Consider the following 24,755-nt stretch of genomic DNA (forward strand, 5'->3'; position numbering starts at 1 on the left):
AAGCAGTTTAGCAGACTGTCCAAATTTCTCTTGTCCACACAATGAAAGTAGGTGGGAACTGGGGATGTCAAGCTCCCAAAAGGACAAAAAGCATCAGAAACGTAGTCCATATGACTTCTGCACTATATTTCAGGTCTTCTGAAGCAATACAATAACTTTGTGGTTGAAAAAGACTAAAATTGAATACGGTATTCAATAGAAAATCAAGCTTGACAGACGTGGCCACCATTAACTCTCATGGTATGGAAAAGGGCAGCCTGGACATTCTGCTATCAATAAAAATGAGGTAGTAAAGTTATATAAATTATATAAAGCATGTTATTTTAATTTGATCCATCCAACAAGAGTGTGAAGTCTTTCATTATCTAATAATGGTGTTATTAAAGGAGTTAAGATCATATACTTTTTATACATTTTTACTGTGAAAAAAAAATTCTGACGGATTTGGCAAAATGAAATATTTTTTTCATCTTAACCATGTGTTGTACACTGGAGCCATTTTGCTTTATTCCTCAGTTGAAGCTGCCTCTATAACCTAAACTCAAATACCAAACTTCATCCCACAATTCTAACAGAAATTATCATAATGGGAATGATGGAGTTGACATGTTGAAGCTGTGACCGCAGAGACTTAAACATTGTTTGTTTAAAATATGAAAAGATCAGACCACATGTCCTACTGTTACATCCACCATGAGCAGGAAGTGGTAAAGGGCTACTCAGAGTTATAGTTGACCATGGCATTGTCTGAGTTGTTCAGGATTATACAAAAAATCTGACGGAGTTGACGCAAAGTGAAAACACAACTTTGAAAGAGTTTTTTATGGAAAATATAATTTAAAGTTTACTTTATGTATTGTTTGATATCTTACCCTACCTTTCATTGGATATTTATATTTATAAATTTGTTGCATTTTTAAACACTTTGTTTGGCAATTTAACATTGTGATCACTTGCTGAGGACAGGTTCATTTACATGTGCTTCCAAGTATAGAGCATGCTTTTAAAAAAAATTCTAATGAAGGGTTTATTAATTATTTAATAAAGTAATGAATGCCCTGAGTATACACATTTTTTTTAGATTGAACTTTTCCAGTATTTTTATTTTAATGAATTTCTTGATTTTTAACGAGAGGACTTTTGTATGTAAGACATGTTTTGTCCCTTATCTCAAGAATCAGTGTTCTATAAAATTACTGATGTAATCAGTAATGTAATCTGATTACAGTTACTAAATACTTTTATTTACTTTTCACTGAAAAGTTTTTATTCGAGTTCAAAATAACGTCTATATTTCCTTCTTCATTGTCACACGCAAGTCATACAAGTAGCACCAAGGTTATTATAGTTAACTGACACTAAAACTAAAAAACAATTCCAAAAAATAACTTTGAAAAAGGAAATAAAAATGTAAACAAAAATGTTCATCAAAAACTGAAACTAAACTGAAACTGTCCTGCATTGCTTCAAAGGAATCCTCCCATTGAGTATCCACAATATTCCTGTGTCCCATGACGCTTTGCGGGCGATGTGGGCGGAACTTCCGGTTAAGTGTAAACAGTTGTTATGTTATGAACTAACGCAGCATTTAAAATGACGGAAACTTGAGAACAGGAATGATCACAGGATTATAACGAGGCGATATTGTTCTTCCCTACCTATCTGTTAATGATTATGGGTTTCAGGATAATGGCCAAATATCGAAATAGAAGCATTTTAGTTATTTTGTTGAGTCTTTATCCATCGATGGAAGAACCTGAGCAGACTAACCTGAAAAGCTATGTAGCCTATTAACGCCTTCACAGCTGTACAGTTGGACATGTTTTGAGAACTGTAGATAATTATGGTTATTTTAAAACATATATTGAGTGTAGTCAGGACCTGGAGAGTTTGTTGTACCGAGATTATGTACTCACTGCAGATACAGGGGAGGTCCAGACAGCAGGATGCTCGTGTATTACAGGACTCAGACGATGAGACTGTCATGTTGCCGTTTTTCGGATAAAATACAAATATTTTGCGGGAGATGAATGTGTAGTAAGCTCGATCTAGCTTGATAATTGTTAGTTTACATAATCTCTGTATCTAAATGATATAACCTACATTAAATGTTTTAGCGCTTACAGAACAACTATTCCTGTTGATAGATTGAATTTATTATTCTTGTGTTGGAAATAACGATGTCTTAGTAGCCACACATTAAACTGTACCGTACAAAAAGAAATATATGCAATACAAATAAACATATTTATTTGGACATACATTATACACATTGTACACAAGTTCAATGTTCTCTGTAAACAACTATAAAACAGTATGTATTATTAAAAGCACTGTACAAATACATTTAATTGATAATGAATTAATGTCCACACTGTTTTCCAAATCACCTTTTCCCCTTAAGGGAAGACATGCACATTCTGCAAAGACACTCAAAAGAAAGTGAATTGCAGGCAGGAAAAATGCAGGAAAGAGGAAAATCATAATACAGTTAATTTAAAACGTTAAAACATCTCACTACTGTAAATGTCTTATCTAATAATTATGGTCTTCCACTGTTGAATTTATCCATTTAGCATCACAGCATGAAAACAGTTGAAAACATTGCCACCACTCACAGACAATTCAGATAAAACACTGTTCCATTTTATACTCCGTAATAATGCCATTTAAAAACACGTGAAACATTCATAAATGCCATCGCTGAATAGAAATGAACAAACTCTCAAAATGTCTAATGAACTTTCAGCACATATACACACACCTGTAAGCACAATAATGCTATCGTTTCTGGACGTCTATCGCAGCTGGACTGTAACGGTGGTTAATATAAGTAACCCCCGCTCTTGACTTCTTGACAATAAAGTGAAAAGAGCACACAAACAAATTATTCCAAGCTTTTTCAAAAAAGATGTTCTAAGTCAGTCCTTCTGTAGGCAGCCGATGGAAGCAGCAGAATCTAGGACTGGAGCTCTTTGCTTTGCGATTGGTTTCTTACATAACATTGCTATTTTAGATGAAACTTTAGTTCTGCTTGATTATTAGGATAACCATTTACTGCACACATTGTCTGGGGAATTTTTGAAGACATCTTACAACATTTAAAAAGCAAGAATCTAACCGCATGGCACGCAAGCAAGCAGAGACCGGCTACACACAAAACGCCAACCAATCGCACTTCAGCTAGCCAACCGGAAATTCCGAAATACAGTGGACTCGCTGAGAATGTTGTGGATATTTGGTCCCATCCCATTGTGGAATTCCATCTTGAGGAATCGTCCCATTGGAGATAGTCAGTATGTTAATATCAGGGAGCTTTTTCAGCATTTTAAGATGAAAATCTTCAATTTCCTCTGTACACAACACACACGTGCAGTTTATACAATGTCCTTGTACCCAATTACAGCAGATCTCAAGAGATATGTAGTTTACCACATGCCCAGCCTTAAGAGAGTCTTCATCTGACTTTTATCCATTGAGAGAGTGTCTACTGCATATTCTATGTCTGTCTCACCCATCCATCCTTTCCTGAACAACTGCAACAGAGTAAAAGCTTTGATTGTGCTGTGACAGCAGATTTGTGGAAATAAGTTGCACCTGCTTTTCCAAAAAGAACAAAACACAGAACTGTATCCTTTTTCGGACCAGAGTCTGACTTCGTCATCTCAAAAGTTAAGCACAATCGACAGCATTTGTGGCATAATGTTGATTACCACAAAAATGTATTGTGACTAGTCCCTCCTTTTCTTTAAAAAAAGCAAAAATCAAGGTTACAGTGAGACATTTACAATGGAAGTGAATGGAGCCAATTTTGTAACGTTAAAATACTCACTGTTTCAGAAGTATAGCCACAAGACATAAACAATATGTGTGTTAACATGATTTTAGTGTAATAAAATCACTTACTAATCTTTTCTGTGTAAAATTATAGCCAATTTTTCAAATTTGTTGCCATGACGATGTAATGTCAACAAAACCTAAAACCCTAAAATGACTGTAAAAAAAGACAATTTAATAACAATAAAACATGAGTTTCAACAGATGAATTAATGTAAGTGCTTTTATAAAATTATAAGCTTCACATTTCTGCCTTTTAAACCCTCCAAAAATTGGCCCCCATTCACTTCCATTGAAGTGCCTCACTGTCACCTCGATGTTTGCTTTTTTTAAAGAAGAGGAGGGACGAGTCAGAATACATTTTTGTGGTTTTTAACATCATGCTACAAATGTTGTTGATTTGAGCTTAACTTGTATTAAACCTGGAACATTTCTTTAAGAACAGAAGAGAGAGTTGGGCAAATAAATCTGGTGGCAGGTCCTAATGTTTCCTTATCCAGATTGTGTAAGGTAGCAATGCCGTTTGCATGACGTTGATCCCTCAGGCCGCTTGAGTTTAGACACAGAGGTCAGTCGCTCTGATTAGACGTGTCGTAAATTCCAGTCTGCAGGAAGGCTTTTGTGTGTCTGATGCCCCACTGTGTGTGTTTATACAAGTCAGTGCCCGTGTGTTTTTGTGCTTAAGTGTGTGATGTCTGTTAGTGTCTGTCTTTAGATAACAGAAGCTAAGATAACAGTAAAGGCAATCTAAAGCCACTGTGCTCTGCTGTATGAGTCTATGGCCCAAACACACTCCATGCAAGTATATGAATGAAAATAATTCTGACTACGATTTGATGTATCATTGCGTGCTGAAATGTGTCAGAGAGCAAATCACAACACAGTGCAATTATTGCATTTCAATTTCAGCATTGCCACGAGAGTCAGCACAGCAGGCAGTAGCACAAAATATTTTCTACGGTCAGTATTCAGTTCAACTACTGTCATGGCGGAGCAAATGTTTGTGAATTTGGCAACAGTAGGTCTATTGTTCATAAGCATAAATTGGTCTGTGCTTACCGAAATTCAAACCACTGCCCCCAGTAGTTGAAGCGGGAAGTGTTGTTGAGTGTATGGGCACAGGTGAGCTCCAGTTTTCCAGGTGAAATGCCCACAGAGTGGCACCAAAAGAGAGTTGTTTAACTGTAAATTATGTAATACAGTGAAGATGAATGCATAGTTTATTAACTCTGCTTCCACACCCCAACCCTAAACCGACCAGTCATTAGAGTGCAATTGTAATCTTAGATGGAAATTGTAACCACTGATTTGTGTTCATCGTTGACTGTCAAACACAATTACTTCCTGTATTCCTGTAAATCTCCAACTGATTTCTTTGTTGTTGTAATTCGCTGTATTTAAGAAAACCCCTCGAGGGAGTGGATGAATGTTTATCCACCGAACATTGGGACACTTATGACTCAAATCACCTGTGAAATGTTAACAAGCTTGCGCATTGAAGTACAGCTGTTATTAATCAATGGCGTCGCTGTGCAAAGACAATATCAGTCATTTTCCTTGAAGATATTCAAACTTACAGTGTTGTTATGAAAGATAAATGACATTAAATAAAGAAATAAAAATATAAAAGAGTGTACTTTATACATTCTTTTAACAACTTAAATATTTAAAAGTTTGTTTCACTTTCATGGTAATTATGAATGAAAGACATTACAAACAACATCCCTTTTTAAGAGAAAATAAGGCTTGGACGTCATAGTTTTACACTTGTGCTCATCTAATGACTTCAGAGACTTCAGAAGACATGACGACGTTTCTGGTAAGGGAACATAGTGAGCAACGATGCTCCCTTGTTTTTACGGTGCATTGTGGGATTTTTTTAGGGAGTGAACATTTCAGTGCACTGGAAGGATTTTGCGATTCTCTCTTCTGGCCAGACAAAACATCCTCTGTTCATGTCCAGCAATTAGATGCACACTGTGAAGTGTCTGAAATTCAAGAGACTTTGACAAGAGGTTTTTTTTATTATTCTGTAAGAAGACATGCACCTAAAAAACTACAATGGAAACACATTTTACAGAATATACTGTATTCCTATAGAATTTATTTATGAATATACAGTAGATGCACATTAAAAAAGTCATGTGACTTTGCCTCAACAAAAATACATAATTTGCTCCGAGAATATCATCATTATTTTCTCATTTTGTCTGCACGCTCTAAACCACAACTAGTTAATAAAATGTAATAAAAGAGCCACAGTGGCTTCAACTTCCATTTTCATTTCTATTTTGCCAGAAGTGACTAATTTATTCTCATAAGCACATTATTCGCAATAAGTGCTTTATTCGCAATTTGTTTTGTTGCCATATTCAGATTTTTCACGCAAATTTAATTTGCATCTTGGATGGAAACATGACTACAGACAAAACATTTTTAATCTTTGTAATGGATGAATATTTCACAATAATAATAAAAATGTGTATTAGATAAATAGTTCACCCAAAAATGATAATTCTGGCATTTATTCAATTTATTGTTGCTCCAAACCAATTTGAATTACTTTCTTCTCTAGAACACAAAAAAAAAAAAAAAAAAATTACACAGTACAAAAAAAAAAAAAAAAAAACATGACTCTACATTCCAAGTGTGGCGCTATATTCCAAATGATCTGAAGTCATACATTCTTTTGCGATGGACAGGCCAAAATTTAAGTTGCCATATTTGATTTGGGCGAACTCATCAAATAATGACAGAATTTTCATTTTGGGGTGAACAATTTCCTTAAAGTAAATAGGGTCAGTTTTGCTTTCCTGTTTACTTTCATGTTGTAGACATGGTTGGGTGGGCAGTGCACATGTTTGTTGCACGGTGGAGCTTATGCGGGAAACCCAAGTTACAGTCTGGCTTGTTATCTCCCAATCCCATCCCACCCCCCCACCCCAAACTCAAATTAAAAAGCTATATTTAAATGTAAAAAGAGCATATCATGTGCTGCCAAAAAATTGCTCTCCACATTTTCCATCTTGTAAAGCTGCAAAACCACACAAAGACTTATCTTTTAAGGTTACCTTGTAAAGAGCATTTTGCATAAATTTGCTCTTTGAAGGTTCCAGACCGCTTTTATTCTCTGGGGTGATGGGGATAATCTGTGATTAGAGCCATAAAAGAAGACATAGTTGTCCAAGTAGAAGAGCTTTGAGAAGTGATGTGACCACATGTGGGCATATTTGATCAAAAATGGACGAGTATTGTTTTTGTCGGCCTAAACAGCTACAGATGAGCATAAGAGGGTTCTCTAGTTAGACTTCGGAAAATTCTCCTGTAACAACCTGACGACATCATGGTCTTTCACATTGATATATGTTGAGTCTGTGAAAATGGGTCAGAATGATTAAAAATGTAAACTAGCCATTGTTCAAACTAGGTTATATTTTCTTGTGAAATCATTTATCAGGGTAACAACTGCAATGCAAAACTAGATTACAAAGATGAATCTAACAAATTACAAAGAAAGCCATGGGGCATGCATACATAACTGCAGCGCTCAATGTTTCAATTATCTGTTGTTTTTTTGCATATATTTATTTTTTCTCTTTATGCTATACCTCGTGCCACATTTTTGATTAAAAAAAAAGTTGGAAGTAAATCTGATTCTTTTTAGGCTGAAGGCCTCAAACATTAGCTTTAGAGAAAATTCCTTGCTCAATCCAAACTGTAGTGAAATTGTAACCATATGTGGTATTGATACAGAACGTACCAGGAGTTTAGAGGCATTGATGGTTCCTTTGGCAATGTGCCACACTGTGGCTTGAACCAAATTAAATGTGAATAGTGAAAAATTCCTTTTAAGAGCAGTTATTTTTGCAAACCTGGAAAATGTGTTGACAACTTGGGTGCTTTTAAATTGACACTGAGTATTTCTCTAATCAGTCAAAGGCTGATGGGTGAAGTATTACTCGCTGCAGGGTTCTGGATGGACATGTTTCCCAGTGTTGTTTGTTCTTGATTATGTTACACGTGACCAAGGATTTTCCGAAAGTTGTTTGCCATATCACTAGTCTTCAGGATACTACTGAGATACTAGAGAGACTTCTGTTTCCTGTTTTTCCAGATTGTTGGTGGATCAGTTCTGTTTTCAAGGGCTGAATCTTAAACCCTATTTGGATGGGAGTAGTATTCAGGATGAATGTCTTTAAAGTCGTTAGGCCTCATTCATGAAAATTTTGTAAATATATGAAAAAATTGGGAGAAATTTACGCGTTAGATGGAGCTTCCCGAAAACGTTCTGCCGGATTCACGAACGCTTCGTATTCCCCGGATTTTTTAGTAAAACTTGTGTATGTTAGTGAATTCCAAACGTTTGTAAATAAAGTGCACGTGCACATACATTTGCAATTATCATAATCCACACCCATGAAAACGTCATATAAGTAAGGCTTCAGGCTCGCTATTACATGAGAATAGGAAGCTTTTAACATATATGCTAACAGTAATATATATATATATATTAAATGGAGTGCATTCACATCGTAAAATATTGATTTAGTAAACACTCGCATGTTCGTTCTAAAAAGTAAGAGAGGAACTTAGTCATAGCATGCTTTTGCTGTCGTCAGAGGATCTTTTGGGAATTAAACAGTCCAAGAGATCAATAAAAATGTTTTGACATGAAGCTTTAGTGTAGAAAATGTTCAGTTTGGATGCCCACCACTATTAGCCTTCTCTGGTTCAGTTGAGCACATCGCTGTCATTGGTAAAACTTCTTGAGTAAATCCAAGAATGTACAGTGATATAGGTCTACTTTCACTGCAATAGGAAACATCATGAAAGAATTTGCCTGAAGATGGTTTATGACCAAAACACTGTAAGAAAGATATTACAGATTTGCAAGCTATATGACAAAGTGCAAGCTTTTTTTGTTCCCCCTTTGTATTGTGTACGCAACTACCCGCAGTGTTTATTTATGGGTTTAACAGCGTTAACATTGACCATACATTATCAACTGAACGTGATTTACCGATGCCTATACAAAATTATGAAACCTAAATTATAGAGCTCATGTAAAAAAAAAAAAAAAGTCCAAACAGTCACTTTAGAGGGCATTATTTATTTGTTTTTTCGAGAAAATTAAACACAAACTGCACCTTTCCATAAACCTTTCACAACAAAAAGGATAAGCAGAGTTGGGGAAATAAACTATACTTTGTTTCATGAATGAGGCCCATTGTTACTGTAAACGTCTGTAATGTTTACTGTGAATTCACACTGGATAAGCAATGTCTGTAAAAATTGCAGAGATGGCTGTGTCTTCAACATTTACATGTTTTCGGTATGTCGAAAGAGCCCCTTTAATATAATAAATCTGTGGTGTCTTGGTTTTAGCAACCACTGGAATAAAAAAATAATTTAAAATTAAACCATGGCAGAAATACAGTGCATTCATAAAGTATTCAGACCCCTTAATTTTTTTTTTCACATTTTGTTACGTTGCAGCCTTATACTAAAATGCTTTAAATTATTTATTTTTTTTCACATCAATCTACACTCCATACCCCTTAAAGACAAAGCAAAAACCAGTTTTTTGATAACTTTGCAAGTTTATTAAAAAGAAAAAACTGAAATATCACATTGACATAAGTATTCAGACCCATAACTCAGTACTTAGTTGAAGCACCTTTGGCATCGATTACAGCCTCAAGTCTTTTTGGGTATGATGTGGCAAGCTTTGCACACCTGGTTTTGGGGATTTTTTGCTATTCTTCTCTGCAGATTCTCTCAAGCTCTGTCAGGTTAGATGGGGACCGTCGGTGGACAGCCATTTTCAGGTCTCTCCAGAGATGTTCGATTGGGTTCAAGTCTGGGCTCTGGCTGGGACACTCAAGGACATTCACAGAGTTGTCCCTAAGCCACTCTTGCATTGTCTTGGCTGTGTGCTTAGGGTCATTGTCGTGTTGGAATGTGAACCTTCTGCCCTGTCTGAGGTCCAGGTTTTCATTAAGGATATCTCTGTATTTTGCTGCATTCAGCTTTTTTTCAACCCTGACCAGTCCCCCAGTCCCTGCCGCTGAAAAAAATGTGACTAACAAGATGCTGTTTTAAACACTCGATAATTATTTTATATGCATTGGAGGATGAGTAATTTGTCATATTTACATTCTGCATTCATGGCACTAATGCTAACAAGCTATAGGTGGTCATAATATGCACTGGTTACCCTCTGTTATTGCATTTTATGATAAATGTTGTGAAAAGAATCTACGTAATATAATGAAAAGGTTTTTAGACTTGAACTAATGCATAGATGGGTGCATAAAATGGTGGCAACTCTGTACTCCAGTGCGTTCATGTTGATTGATCTAGAGTAAGTGACATTTTTTTTCAATCAACTGAAAAAAATATGTTGCCGTAAAGTTGGTGGGGCACCGTGTCACGCCCAACGATCACATGGACCAATGGCAGTAAGGTGCTTAACAGCTGGTATAAAGTTTTCCTGAAAGTTTGCACTGGCAAGCTGTTTCAAACCACTGAAAATACAAAAAACTCTACTAGATTTTGTTCGAATTTATGTCACCCCTGTTCTTTCTTTAATTTTCTAGAAGCATTTGGCATCTTTAATTGTAAAGGTTATAAATGGGTGAATCTGAATGACAATGTCTCTGAAATTTAAATGAGCCCTTTCACCTTTCTCTCCTTTTGTAATTACCTGATGTCTCTTTCTCTCCTCACGTACTACTTATGTAAGCATCCTCGAAATGTGACTAACAAGTTAACATACATGACATGAAACTAATGTAGACCTTTTTAGTTTTAGATTGTTTTACTTAACCCTCATGTGCTATTAGGGTAATCTTTGACCCATTTTGTTTTTCTTTAATAAAAATGGTATCCTTAATCTGAGTGGTCCAAGACTTAGTTACTTGTCCTGCATTGGCCATCTGAACACACACAAAAAAAATATGGACTAGATTCGATGTGTTGAAGCTTTGTGACAAACACTCGTAACATAAAGTAACACTCGTGTTGTTCCGAGTCAAAATTTACCCGCCATAGGAAATGAATGGGAAAGACTGCAACGCAGAGCATTTATTATTATTATTATTATTATTTGTCAAATAAAAATCAATAAATCAGACATAATGCAGAAAAAAATCGCACATAAATGCAGAAAATGCATGCACTCACACGTACAGGTTTGTTTGACTATTAGTGAGGACATTTTATAGACTTCCACTGATTTCATATCAGACTAATGATTTTTCCTATTTCCCAACTCTACCCCTAAACCTAACCATCACACAAACATGTGCACATTACAAGATTTGAAGATCAACATCATTTAACCCATTTAGGAGCCTTTTTATTTATTTATTTATTTATTTTATTTATTATACACATTTAGACAAACCTGTCCACACATACCACACAGGTCAAAGTCTGTGTCTGGCCCCTGTGTGACAAAAGTTTATATAAGAATTCAGACGTTTTGTGTTTGAAATAAATGACAGGTAACAAAATAATTACTCTGCCTTTTCTTTGTAACACAGTCAGATGCGACTGTGGCAGCATGGTCAGGTTTAGCAGCATATTGGACCATCATTGCAAAATCTGACACGTTTTGACAAAAATTGACACAGTGTGCTACAATTTGAAAAATCATTGTTTTTACAATGTCTAAATATATATCATAAGCATTGTTTCAACACTGGCTTATAGAGATCAGCCAATGCATAGAGCACTGAGGCCATCTACTTGACTTGGCTGTTGTTTCATGTAATTGCTATTTTATTCCAGAAGATGTCATCAGTGATCCCCAATGCATGACATATTTTGTTGTTTTGACACTTTCAATTTACTGAAATGAACATATTTATTGAAGTGAAAAAAACAAACAAACATAAAATGTTTATTTGACATTAAAATTAATGGTGTACTTTTGTAATTTAGCGCTAAACAAGGTCTAAATACCATAAAATGCCACCAAATGGATAGTATTATACAATTTACCCTGAGCACCTCAGTCAAGTTGTCAATCAGTCTGATGCCATTTGGGTGAAATACCTTTTTAAAACATCCAGGGTTTCCACGGTCATGGAAATTGAGGGAATTTTACAATTTAACTGGCTTGAAGTTATGTACATTAAATCCTTACTTTATCACTAACAATTAGAAAAGTCAGGGAAATTCTTTGGTCAAAACATGTGGGAATTTGGAGTTACAAATAGAGACTGGGGCCACGTCCACACTAATATGTTTTTGTTGGAAAATATTTTGATTTTGCTACATTAAAGCCTCTCATTTAGAAAATGCTCCATTACTGCATATTTTGGAAAAGTTGATGTTAGGAAATTAAAAATAAGTGTTTTCAAATGAGAATGGTGGATGTGACTTGTGACCTTGAAACATTGGTTTTCACCAAATTTCCAATGATGAGACATTTGTTGGTTAACAACCCCTTTATCTTGCGGTGTGTAGGCTGAGTACATTTTTAAACAAGGCAGTTACAAGACTGAACTGTGTATGACTAAACCGAAATATTAAAAGATACAATTAACGTTTATGTACTGCAATTTAGTGTAAACTCAACTTGGGTAACAAAAAATTCCTCACTACTTCTCTCATCACATCTGTTATGTTGCAGTGAATTGCTCAGGTCATAGTTTTTCTCATGCAAGTCAGTTTAGGTAACAGTGTCTGCTAAAGAATAAATGTAAATGTCATTTCGTTGTTTTCCCTTTAATAATGTAGGCTGACAAGAGATTGAGGCTGATGAAGAGACAACACGAAGCACCATCAGCAATATGAAAAAAAAAAATGCATCCAATAATTAATAGTAATAATTGGAATTAACAAATCTTTCAAGTAATACAGTATAGTTTGTTAGCCTAAGGGCCGATTAAAGGATGATTTATACTTCTACAAAAAAGATTATTTTTCAGATCTGTTCATCATATCACATTGTATTTGGGCTTGTTTTAATCGGAAGCATCTGCTGTTTTTCTATTCTGATAATGTTTTATGAATTTACAAATGAAAACGTGACAAAAAGCTACATCTGTTTTAGACATGTTTATGTGAGTGAAACAATATGCTTGTTGTTTGTACTTGTTCTTATTGTATTCTACTCGAGACCTTTCTGATCCGTATGATGTTTTCACCCTATGTTTGACAGTAAGGTGTGCAGTAAATAATCTTATCTTGTAAGTTACAAAAAAGAGCAATCAGCAAATTTATCAGCAAATTAAACGGCACTTATTAAGAGTTGGTCATATTGCCTACATGCATCGTAAAGTCTGTAAGCTTCTAAAACCACCAATTTTGTGTTGGTCAGGCGAGTAATAAAGGCAAAACTAAAAACAGAACAAAGTGATTTTCAATTGTTCCGGAGTGAAAACTTCATTTTTAAATGCTGGTGACCGGTTATAACTTTTTATAATTTTTTCATGAAACTAAAAGCCAAAGGGCTTATTACTGTACAGTTTTGGAACTACACAACTTCATGTTGCCTGAAAAATGAAGCATGTCCTTTGATCCGGAAGGAAATTTCTATGCCTAATTGTCCATTGTGGATGTCGCATTCTCTGAATAAAGACCTTTTTAACAACTATGTATAATTACTACATATTCATGCACAGCTAATCCCAATACAAGGAAAACATTATTAGAGGTAAAAATTATATTTCTCAGTTGTGTCCATGTCTTCACTGAATTATTGTTAGATATGATGCATTAATACAGATATGATGCTGCCGGGTTTTGACTGAGAGGCAGATCTGTAATTCAGATTCTAATTAACTGTTAATTAACTTTGTTGATAAATCCACCACACAGGAAACAAACAAAAATATTGCTTATTTTCACTTATTTTGGAGAGGCAAGTAGCTTATTTAAGGGATTGTTTTTCCAGATCATGTTGCTTGTTTCTCTTAGGAGATCTGGCAACACTGCATAGGTATTTCACCCACCCCTTAGAGCAGAGTACTATCATTTTAAAAAGAACATTATTAACCGTTCTTTAATTTACCATAGTTCTAACCAGTAACCATTTGGAAAGGAACCGAAATGAAAAACATTTAGTTTTCTAGTCCCTGCGCTAGGGTTGCGTGGTTTACCAGTACTAACGAAGTATCGGGATACCAAAATAATGTAAACTGTACGATATCATCTTGTTGCTAATTTCGGTACCATATTACAGAATGCTGTCATTAGCTAAATTATATGAGATGTGACAAATTTGAGATTAAATCAATCACAGTTTGAAAATAAAAAAACCTCTGGATATGGCCAAGTGTGATTAAACAACAGAAGTATGTAATTTAATTAAATAATATACAGTCACATGCGCTGCACGCTACAGAATGAACAAGAGGTACTGCTCTGCTCTGTCATATGATTCCCAAACAGACACACACACACTCACACAAACTCAGCAAACACTGCTGGTGCTTAAGTTTCATGCAGTGTGTTTAGAGTATAAACGGCTGTTAACACTTAAATGAACTCCTCGGGTGCAGCTGGGATGTTTTAGCTTGAGAGTACTGACGGGAGTATCCCAGCATTAATGGGAAGCTTGTTATAACTAACCTGTCAAAAACAGGAAGAACTCAAAGGTCTGTCAAAATAAAAGTCCCGCTAACATGAAAGCGCTATTCAAATGGATGCGTGAAATTGAAGACAGAGAAATATAACTACTGTATAAAAATGTAATATTCAAAAAGTTGTAATAATACTCATAATAACAATTATATAGTATTAAATAGTTGTATTATTATTATTATTATTATTTGTTAGCAATATCACAAACACAAGCAGCCTTGTGCCACAGGTAATCAGATTTTTTTTTTCATTAATGTTTTCATTAATACTGTGAAGCTCTGTTGTGCAGCATTTTATTTGACCAAAAATAAAATTGCAATTTTTTGTAAAAAACCAAACAATTATATTTTATTTGATTAAAAGTGTGTGTATCAATTGAATTAAACACCATTTGATCTTAACTTTTAATTAAAACATTTAACATGGAATCCAGAAAAATTTAAACGGAAAACGCATCAGTACATATCAGTAAGACTTTATGCAGTTCTATTAATCAAGTAATTTTTTTATTTATTTTTTGTTATTTTTTTATTATTATTATAGTGGTGATTTAGTATCGATACTGAGGTACCAGGGCTGGTATCATACTGAAGCCAAAATTTTGGTATCGGAGCAACCCTACCCTGCACCTAAGCATAAATTGGCCTTAACTACATTTGTACAGCTTTCTGCAGTAATGTAGAATGAAGCACCACAGATGTGCATTTAATGTCATTTTACAACGGCTTCAAATCTGGTTCATCCAATAAGAATTCAGAGATTGAGCTATCCGTTTTAAAAGATATCCATTAACTGCATATGTGAGTTGTTCACCAGTGGTATCATTGCCATCCTTGCTGTTCTGCTCTCTTTCAGAACACACGAGAAGGGCTTCTGCCAGCCATACCGAGGCATCGCTTGTGCTCGCTTCTTAGGAAACAGAAGTATCTATGTGGAGTCTCTGCAGATGCAGGGAGAAAGTGAAAACCGCATCACTGGTGAGCGTTGCTGTCTCTGTGCTGTCATCTCCAGTGTTGGAATCAGAAATGAACATAAGCGCTGTATCTTATCACATATACAGTGGGCCAAAAAGTATTTGGACACGAGTCACAATTATAGTGCATTCGATAACAAAATATAACAATTTGGCTTCTGCAAACAAATGATTCTAGACATTTTCTACGAACTAACCACGTTATACATTTTTCACATCAAGGCATCCATACATTTTCAAATGTTGATTAAGTGTCCAAATTTTTGGGGGCACTGTATCGTGTCCATAGATACACTATACATTCTGTTTTTAACATATATCATCGTTCTTGTGTTGTCCAGCGGCTTTTACTATGATTGGCACCTCCACTCAGCTCTCAGACCAATGTTCTGAGTTTGCCATTCCTTCCTTCTGCTACTATGTCTTCCCGTTGTGTGAGGACAGCACCAGAGGTCCACGGCAGCGCCAGCTCTGCCGCGATGAGTGTGAGGCTTTGGAAAACAACTTGTGCAATGCCGAGTATACCATTGCACGCTCAAACCCCCTCATCCTCATGCAGCTCGAGCTGCCCGCATGCAACCAGCTTCCACACCCTGGATCACCTGAAGCTGCCAGCTGCATTCGCATTGGCGTGCCACCCCAATGTAGGTTAACTTGACTTATACCTTTTTTAAAATGTGAATACTAACATCAGATTGATGCACCGATACCACTTGGTAGTATACTTCTATCAGGCCGATACTTGGTATCGTCCTTTAATGTTTCTGAGCACATTGACATAATGACGTGTTTGCACTTGCAGTGTTTGTCACTTAAAGGGATGTTCTGGGTTCAATACAAGCTCAATCGACAGCATTTATGGCATAATGTTGATTATCACAAAAAAAAAAAAAAAAAATATATATATATATATATATATTATATTTACAGTAGACTCGCCCCTTGTTTAAAGTAAAATCCAGTACCGGATTACAGGGTTCCATTGCCCCCATTCACTTCCATTGTAAGTGCCTTACTGTAACCATAGACAGCTGAAGTCAGAAGTTTACATACACTTAGGTTGAAGTCATTAAAACTCATTTTTTAACCACTCCACAGATTTAATATTAGCAAACTATAGTTTTGGCAAGTCGTTCAGGACATCTACTTTGTGCATTATACAAGTAGTTTTTCCAACAATTGTTTACAGACAGATTGTTTCACTTTTAATTGACTATATCACAATTCCAGTGGGTCAGAAGTTTACATACACTTAGTTAAATGTGCCTTTAAGCAGCTTGACAAGCCTTTAGACAATTAGCTAATTAGCTTCTGATAGGAGGTGTACTGAATTAGAGGTGTACCTGTGGATGTATTTTAAAGCCTACCTTCAAACTCAGTGCCTCTTTGCTTGATATCATGGGAAAATAAAACGAAATCAGCCAAGACCTCAAAATAAAATTGTGGAAGTCCACAAGTCTGGTTCATCCTTGGTAGCAATTTCCAAATGCCTGAAGGTGCCACGTTTATCTGTACAAACAATAGTATGCAAGTATAAATACTATGGGACCATGCAGCCATCATACAGCTCAGGAAGGAGATGCATTCTGTCTCCTAGAGATGAATGTAGTTTGGTGCCAGAAGTACAAATCAATCCCAGAACAACAGCAAAGGACCTTGTGATAATGCTGGAGGAAACAGGTAGACAAGTATCTATATCCACAGTAAAACGAGTCCTATATCGACATAACCTGAAAGGCTGCTCAGAAGGAAGAAGACACTGCTCCAGAACCACCATAAAAAAGCCAGACTACAGTTTGCAAGTGCACATGGGGACAAAGATCTTACTTTTTGGAGAAATGTTCTCTGGTCTAATGAAATAAAAATGTAACTGTTTGGCCATAATGACCATCGTTATGTTTGGAGGAAAAAGGGTGAGGCTTGCCAGCCGAAGAACACCATCCCAACCGTGAAGCATAGGGGTGTCAGCATCATGTTGTGGGGGTGCTTTGCTGCAGGAGGGACTGGTGCACTTCACAAAATAGATGGCATTATGAGGAAGGAAAATTATGTGGATATATTGAAGTAACATCTCTAGACATCAGCCAGGAAGCTAAAGCTCAGTTGCAAATGGGTCTTCCAAATGGACATTGACCCCAAGTATACCTCCAAAGTTGTGGCAAAATGGCTTAAGGGCAACAAAGTCAAGGTACTGGAGTGGCCATCACAAAGCGCTGACCTCAGTCCAATGGAAAATTTGTGGGCACAACTGAAATAGCTTGTGTGAGCAAGAAGGCCTACAAACCTGACACAGTTACACCAGTTCTGTCTGGAGGAATGGGCCAAAATTACAGCAACTTATTGTGAGAAGCTTGTGGAAGGCTACCCAAAACGTTTGAAACAAGTTAAACAATTTAAAGGCAAATGCTGCCAAATACTAACTAGGTGTATGTAAACTTCTTACCCACTGAGAATGTGATGAAAGAAATAAAAGCTGAAATAAATCATTCTCTCTACTATTATTCTGACATTTCACATTCTTAAAATAAAGTAGCGATCCTAACTGACCTAAGACGAGGAATGTTTTCTACGATTAAATTGTGAAAAACTGAGTTTAAATGTATTTGGCTAAGGTGTATGTAAACTTCTGACTGCAACTGTGTAATATATATATATATATATATATATATATATATATATATATATATATATATATATATATATATATATATAAAGAAGTGTGTGTGTGAGTGTGTTGAAATCATCATTATGCTTCATATTGAGCTTAACTTGTATTGAACCTGGAATGTTCCTTTAAGACCAGGTTAAAAAACATGTCAGCGATTTGAATGTTCAAAAAGATGAGTTTGGGTGAACAAAAAAATAATAAACGATCAACTGTAAAACATTTCATACAACATTCATACAACAAACAAAAACATTAATGGATAATTTCAAAAGTCATCCGTCATTTTGACAGATAAAAAACAAGAAACCAACACATCTGTTCTCATTTTATCCATCTTTACGTGATATACTATAGATGTGGATTTTCAAACACTGAAAACGTTAATATTTGCTATATCAAGATATCAAATGTACAAACACAAATGGAATTGCATTTATACAAACACAAAAAAAAACTATTCAAACTAAAAAATACTTGTATTGGTGCTCGGTATCGACCGATTCTCTAAGACTAGGTACTTAATATTGTATTGATCGTTAAAATTTGGTATCAGGGCAACACTAGATTAAAGGCATAGTTCACCCCAAAAATTAACATTCTGTCATCATTAACTCACACTCATGTTCTTCTAAACCCATATGACTGTGTTACTTCTGTGGAAGAAGATGTTAAGCAAATGTTAGGGACTGTCCACTTTATTGAATGGAAGAAAAAAATAATAATAAATCGAATGGTGACTGAGATGTTTTTGGGTGAACTGACCCTGTAATATAGTTTTTAAAATTGCATCTGATTTTGGTAAAGGGCGATTAAAATATTGCAAGAAAACAAATGTACTTGGCTTTACAAGCAACCTCAATGGAGATGAATGACAGCGCAAGTAAGGCAAGGGGGCCCTCTTGTGGTGCATCAATAATTTTGTCTATATAACCCAGTCTATAAATCTGACAAGTGATTTGCTTCTAATTAATATGCTAAGACTAAATACAGAGCAGACCATCTTATTTTTAAATACTTGTCAAAGATTCACCCCCAGATCACAGCTGTTACAATGGAAGTGGCGCCAACTACAGGGGCACAGTCAGTGTGACAAAATCAGGTTACCAGTGCCAGCCCTGGAGTGTCCAATATCCACACAGTCACCATCTGACCCATATTGAGTACCCGGAGCTCAGAGGAGGGCACAATTTCTGCAGGAATCCTGGAGGGCAAATGGAGAGCCCTTGGTGTTTCACTTTGGACCCTAATGTTAGAGTGGATGTCTGTGACATTCATCCCTGCAGTGAGTAGACTATCTCGACCTCATGACTCTCAACTAATCTTATCACATTTCAACAAACAATTTTAAATTCCTAAACTGAATTTGGTTATAACCAACTGTTTAATTTTTATTAAACAAATAGTTCACCCAAGAATGAAAATTCTGCCATGAGTTACTCACCTTCATGTCATTCCAAACCCATATGACTTTCTTTCTTCTGTGAGTCACAAAGAGAAAGAATGTACTGGTCATTTTTTCATGCAATTTGAAAGAATTGGGACTGAAGTTTCAAGCTTCAAAAAGGAGCACCATGAAACTAGTCCATGTGATTTGTGCTCTATATAAGCTGTACAATAGCTGTGTGTGAGGAACAGGTAAAAATTAATTGTTGCATGAAACAAATGTCCAGTTCATTCTTCAAAATGACTTATTTTGTGTTAAATGGAAGAAAGTCATGTGGGTTTGAGTGAATGATGGCAGAATCTTCATTCTTGGGTGAACTATTCCTTTAAAGGAATTTTCTGGGTTCAAGTTAAGCCCAGTAAGGCACTTACAATGAAAGTAATGGGGTCAATCCATAAACATTAAAATACACATTGTTTCAAAAGTATAGCCACAAGATTGAAAACATTATACGTGTTAACATGATTTTAGTGTGATAAAATCACTTACTAACCTTATCTGTGTAAAGTTATATCCAAAATTATAACCTCGTTGCCATGACAACATAACATCTGTAAACCCTATAAGCAATCATATTACACTAAAATCAAGTAGAACAGTGATTTATCACACCATAGTCATGTTAACATTTATAATGTTTATACCTCGTTGCTATACTTTGGAAATAGTGTATTTTAATGTTTAAGTGCTGCCAGACAAGTTGAAAATAGTTGTAATTGACATTATGCTACAAATTCTGTCGATTGAGCTTAACTTGGATTGTACACAGATTATTACTTTATTTTTTTACACTTTATATGAACAAAGATATTTAGTCACTGAATGTTGCTAAATGTTTAACACCAATATCCTTTTTTATTTTTGACAGAAGCCCCAGAGAAAATGAAAAAGGAGATACTGTACATCTTAATACCCAGTATAGCCACCCCTCTTGTTATTGCCTGCTTATTCTTCTTGGTCTGCATGTGCCGCAACAAACAAAAGGATTCTGCTGACACACCTAGTCGCCGGCAACTCACCGCCTCACCAAGTCAAGAAATGGAGCTGCCCCTTCTCAATCAGCACAAGCATCAGGTACTTTTCTCCCATCATCTCCCATCATGTCAACAAAATTACTGACGAAAATGTTTGTTGGTTTTTTTTGTCAATAACAATTAAGAAAAGACAAAAAAGACACATCACAACAATAAATAAACAATTTTGATTAAAACATACTGTTAACAAAACATATTTAAAAAAGTGTTTTAACAGTACTGCAAGATATTAACAATTCATTAACACTTATTTATTTATAAATTTTAAAGAAAGAGAAATCTAGAACTTATTCAGATAATCCATTCAAAGTATGTTGGGGATTTCACCGCATGAGTTGAAAACTGTAAAATAAACTTTTCTAACGGATTAATTACATCACTCATACATATTCTATACATGTGAGATTAATCACTGTATCCACGACATAAACATTAAATGACAACTTACATCACAGACAATGATGCAAATGAACAGGTGAACATGAACTTAGCTACTAGTCAAAATGCGTAACTTGCTTTGTGAATACGCCGTTTCCTTAAAAATGTGCGACATACAATGCAATATCCTAAACTGTCAAAAGCATGAGGAATTCAGAACAGAGTTACATTTAGAAAGTAGCTAATACTTCAGTATATTCATTATGTGCTCAGGTTTTCAGGACAGTTTTCTCACATTGTTTAATCTAACATACTAATCTTTTATATGTTTAATACATGTTTATATAATTTTAAGTAGTTCGTACATTTTTCAAAATATCTGAATATTTGGTTAAAGTTTGGTCTGTTACAGTTTAAAACATATTTTTGTCATTTTGCACATCGTCAACTAAAATGTTATTTTTGTAGACTAAAATTTTATGCGTAAACTTGGCATGATGAATTATTGACTAAATTTAAACAATATTTTCGTCAAAGGACAAAAATTATTTAAAAAAATTACAACTGTGTGAAAATGAAGTGTCTTCCATAATTTTAGCTTTTCATCCAAAGTTCAGATCCAAAAGTTCTTTATTTGCCAAAACTTCTACCAGTGAGTTTTGTTAGGCCCAGTGTGAAAATGGCTTGTTTTCTTTCATTCATAGGCAAAGCTGAGAGAAATCAACCTGTCTGCAGTTCGATTCATGGAGGAGCTTGGAGAAGACCGTTTCGGCAAGGTCTACAAAAGTCACCTCTATGGTACCGCCCCAGGTGAACAGACACAGGTGGTGGCCATAAAGACTGTGAAAGACAAGGACGAAGGTACACTGCGGGAGGAATTCCGCCACGAGGCCATGCTCCGTTCCCGCCTACAGCACCCCAATATTGTCTGCCTTTTGGGTGTGATAACTAAAGACCAGCCCATGAGTATGATTTTCAGCTACTCGGGCCACGGTGACCTCCATGAGTTCCTGGTCATGCGGTCCCCCCACTCAGATGTGGGCAGCTCTGATGATGACAAGACGGTCAAATCCACACTAGAACAAGCAGACTTCCTACACATTGTCACACAGATAGCTGCTGGAATGGAGTATCTGTCTAGCCACCATGTGGTCCACAAAGATCTGGCTGCTCGCAACATCCTGGTCTGCGATAAGCTCAATGTGAAGATCCTGGACCTTGGGCTGTTCCGAGAGGTCTACTCTGCTGACTACTATAAGTTGATGGGCGCTAGTCCCTTCCCCATTCGTTGGATGTCCCCAGAAGCCATATTGTACGGCAAGTTCTCCACTGATTCAGACATCTGGTCCTATGGCGTGGTGCTGTGGGAGATATTCAGCTATGGCCTTCAACCTTATTGCGGCTATTCAAACCAGGATGTCATCGAGATGGTACGCAGCAGACAAGTGCTGTCTTGCCCAGATGACTGTCCGGCCTGGATTTACACACTCATGTTAGAGTGCTGGAGCGAGTTACCTGCAAGAAGGCCACGTTTCAAAGATATTCACACACGTTTGCGCACCTGGGAGAGCTTGTCTAACTACAATAGCTCTGCACAGACCTCGGGGGTAAGCAACACCACTCAGACCAGCTCCCTCAGCACGAGCCCCGTCAGTAATATTAGCAATGCCCGCTATGTTAGTCCAAAAAAGGCATCCCCCTTTCCTCAGCCTCAGTTCATGCCCATAAAGGGCCAGATGCGCCCGATGGTGCCACCTCAGCTCTACATCCCAGTCAATGGCTACCAGCCAGTGCCTGGCTATCCATACCTGCAAAACTTCTACCCTATGCAGATCCCCATGCAAATGCCTTCACAGCAGTTGCACCCACAGATGATAGCCAAGGCTGGATCGCACCACAGTGGAAGCGGCTCCACCAGCACTGGCTACGTCACCACAGCACCCTCCAATGGATCTGGCACAGAAAAGGCAGTCCTTTTGAATGAAGAGCAAAAGGCATCTGAAGAGGATATAGCTGATGTGGCCTCTCAAAATGGTCTCCTCAATGAGGACATATCTGTTTTTGAGACAGAGCTCCTGGGGGACAATGACAGCGCACAGACAGAAGACAATGATGTCAACTCAGAAGCATAGGCCACCTTTTGGATCTGATGAGAAAGAACAATTCTGTTAACTGTGATTTTTGTCATTTGGACAACAGTTTAAAAAGTGAAGGGAAACCATTAATTAACTCATTAACTTGCTGTTATATATGGGTTTTATCTGAGTTGAAGAAGGTACTTTTAAACTAATCTCAATTTTTCCCATAAGCTTCGGATTTCTGAGTCTTTGATGAAGAATCTGGCTTTCAGCCCTTGTGTTTTGGGTTCAGGAGCAGACATGATACATGGATAGCATCTTGGTTTGGCTTTTGAATCAGTGTTGCAAAGCTATTCAAAAGAATGTACATTCTTACTGTTGCTGAGCAAAATTAAACATCTTTTTAACAAGGAAATCTATTTATGGTAGCCCAATCACGTTTATGTCCATACTGCGAAAGGCCGAGTAATAGTCGTCTCACATTATCACTAACATAAGAATAAAACTTCACTTTTTTTCTTTTACTTTTTTTTTCTATTAATGCTTTGAGCTCCACCACAGGATAAAACTTATTTCTTACTTGTTGGCATTGCATGATGAAGACTGCACCATGGATCACAATTCGGAACTATAAAGGACATGGATGTGCAAAGAAATGGATTCTTTGTTTTAGACATAGCTTTTTTAAATGTTGAATCCATGTTGTAAAGATTTATAATTTATGTAATTGATTCTCTAAGATTTGTAATTGGTTTGAAATATTCTTCTGTAATGTTTCTCATTTTTTGGCAGGTTTATTTAGCCAGTAGTATTACTTTTAAATCATACCAACCAGATACTTGCTTTCTACCCGGATGTTAACAAACATTAACATATACTGTGTAAATCGAGGCACATGAACTGTCCAATAAAGTAATACATTTTACTTGTTTAGTTTTCCCGACCTCTATAAAATTGATGCTAAAATGTAGAAATTGCTAAATTGCTTTGAAATTGCGATTATAAGAGTACAGTTTTTACATCTATGTAAAATATGTTCAGTGTAAATGTACAGTAAAAAAACAGATAGCACTTTTCAATAAGATTCTATTTGTTAACATTAGTAAATGCATTAGGTAGGCTATCATGAACTAACAATGAACAATATATTTTCACAACATTTATAAATCTTGGTTAATGTTTGTTTATAAAAATACAATTGTTTATTATTAGTTTGTGTTAGTTCATTATGCATTAACTGTTAACGTATATAACTTTTGAGAAATGTGTATGTTGAAATTAACATTAATCAAGATTTATAAATGCTGTAAAAGTATTCTTAATTGTTAGTTTGTGTTAACTAATGTAGAGAACTGATGTTAACAAATGGAACCTTAATTTAACTAAAGCTTACAGACAATTATATTAGATGTATAGATAGGCGCTTTTATTAACCTGCTATATTTTATTTTCCACTGATGCATGGTTATCAAAGGGAAATGTGCCATGTAAAGTATGCTAACATATTAGATAGACAGATAGATAGATAGATAGATAGATAGATAGATAGATAGATAGATAGATAGATAGATAGATAGATAGATTAGCATACTCTGCATGGCAGCACAAGAGGATGGAGGAACATCTTCTGGAGACGCGTGCCGTTGAGCTACACACACACACGCACACACACACATATTTATTCCGTAAGGTTGTATAGCTGATTTAACAAATGTTCATCAATGTCCTCATTGATCATCCTTGATAT

At 36.0% G+C, this 24,755-nt stretch overlaps 1 protein-coding gene across 1 annotated transcript in view; it reads left to right on the plus strand.

The window, feature by feature from the left end:
* The window catches only part of LOC127432333 (tyrosine-protein kinase transmembrane receptor ROR2-like), a 172,098-nt gene extending 148,129 nt beyond the window's left edge, over positions 1-23,969 (plus strand). The window contains exons 5-9 of the mRNA XM_051683255.1: positions 15,289-15,410; positions 15,748-16,050; positions 19,099-19,356; positions 20,387-20,592; positions 21,635-23,969. Coding sequence (XP_051539215.1) covers positions 15,289-15,410; positions 15,748-16,050; positions 19,099-19,356; positions 20,387-20,592; positions 21,635-23,062 — 2,317 coding nt within the window. The 3' untranslated portion in view covers positions 23,063-23,969. The remainder of the gene's footprint in view (positions 1-15,288; positions 15,411-15,747; positions 16,051-19,098; positions 19,357-20,386; positions 20,593-21,634) is intronic.
* The last annotated feature ends 786 nt before the right edge of the window (positions 23,970-24,755 follow it).

Source organism: Myxocyprinus asiaticus, chromosome 42, assembly GCF_019703515.2.
Source record: "Myxocyprinus asiaticus isolate MX2 ecotype Aquarium Trade chromosome 42, UBuf_Myxa_2, whole genome shotgun sequence".
NCBI classification, from domain to species: domain Eukaryota; kingdom Metazoa; phylum Chordata; class Actinopteri; order Cypriniformes; family Catostomidae; genus Myxocyprinus; species Myxocyprinus asiaticus.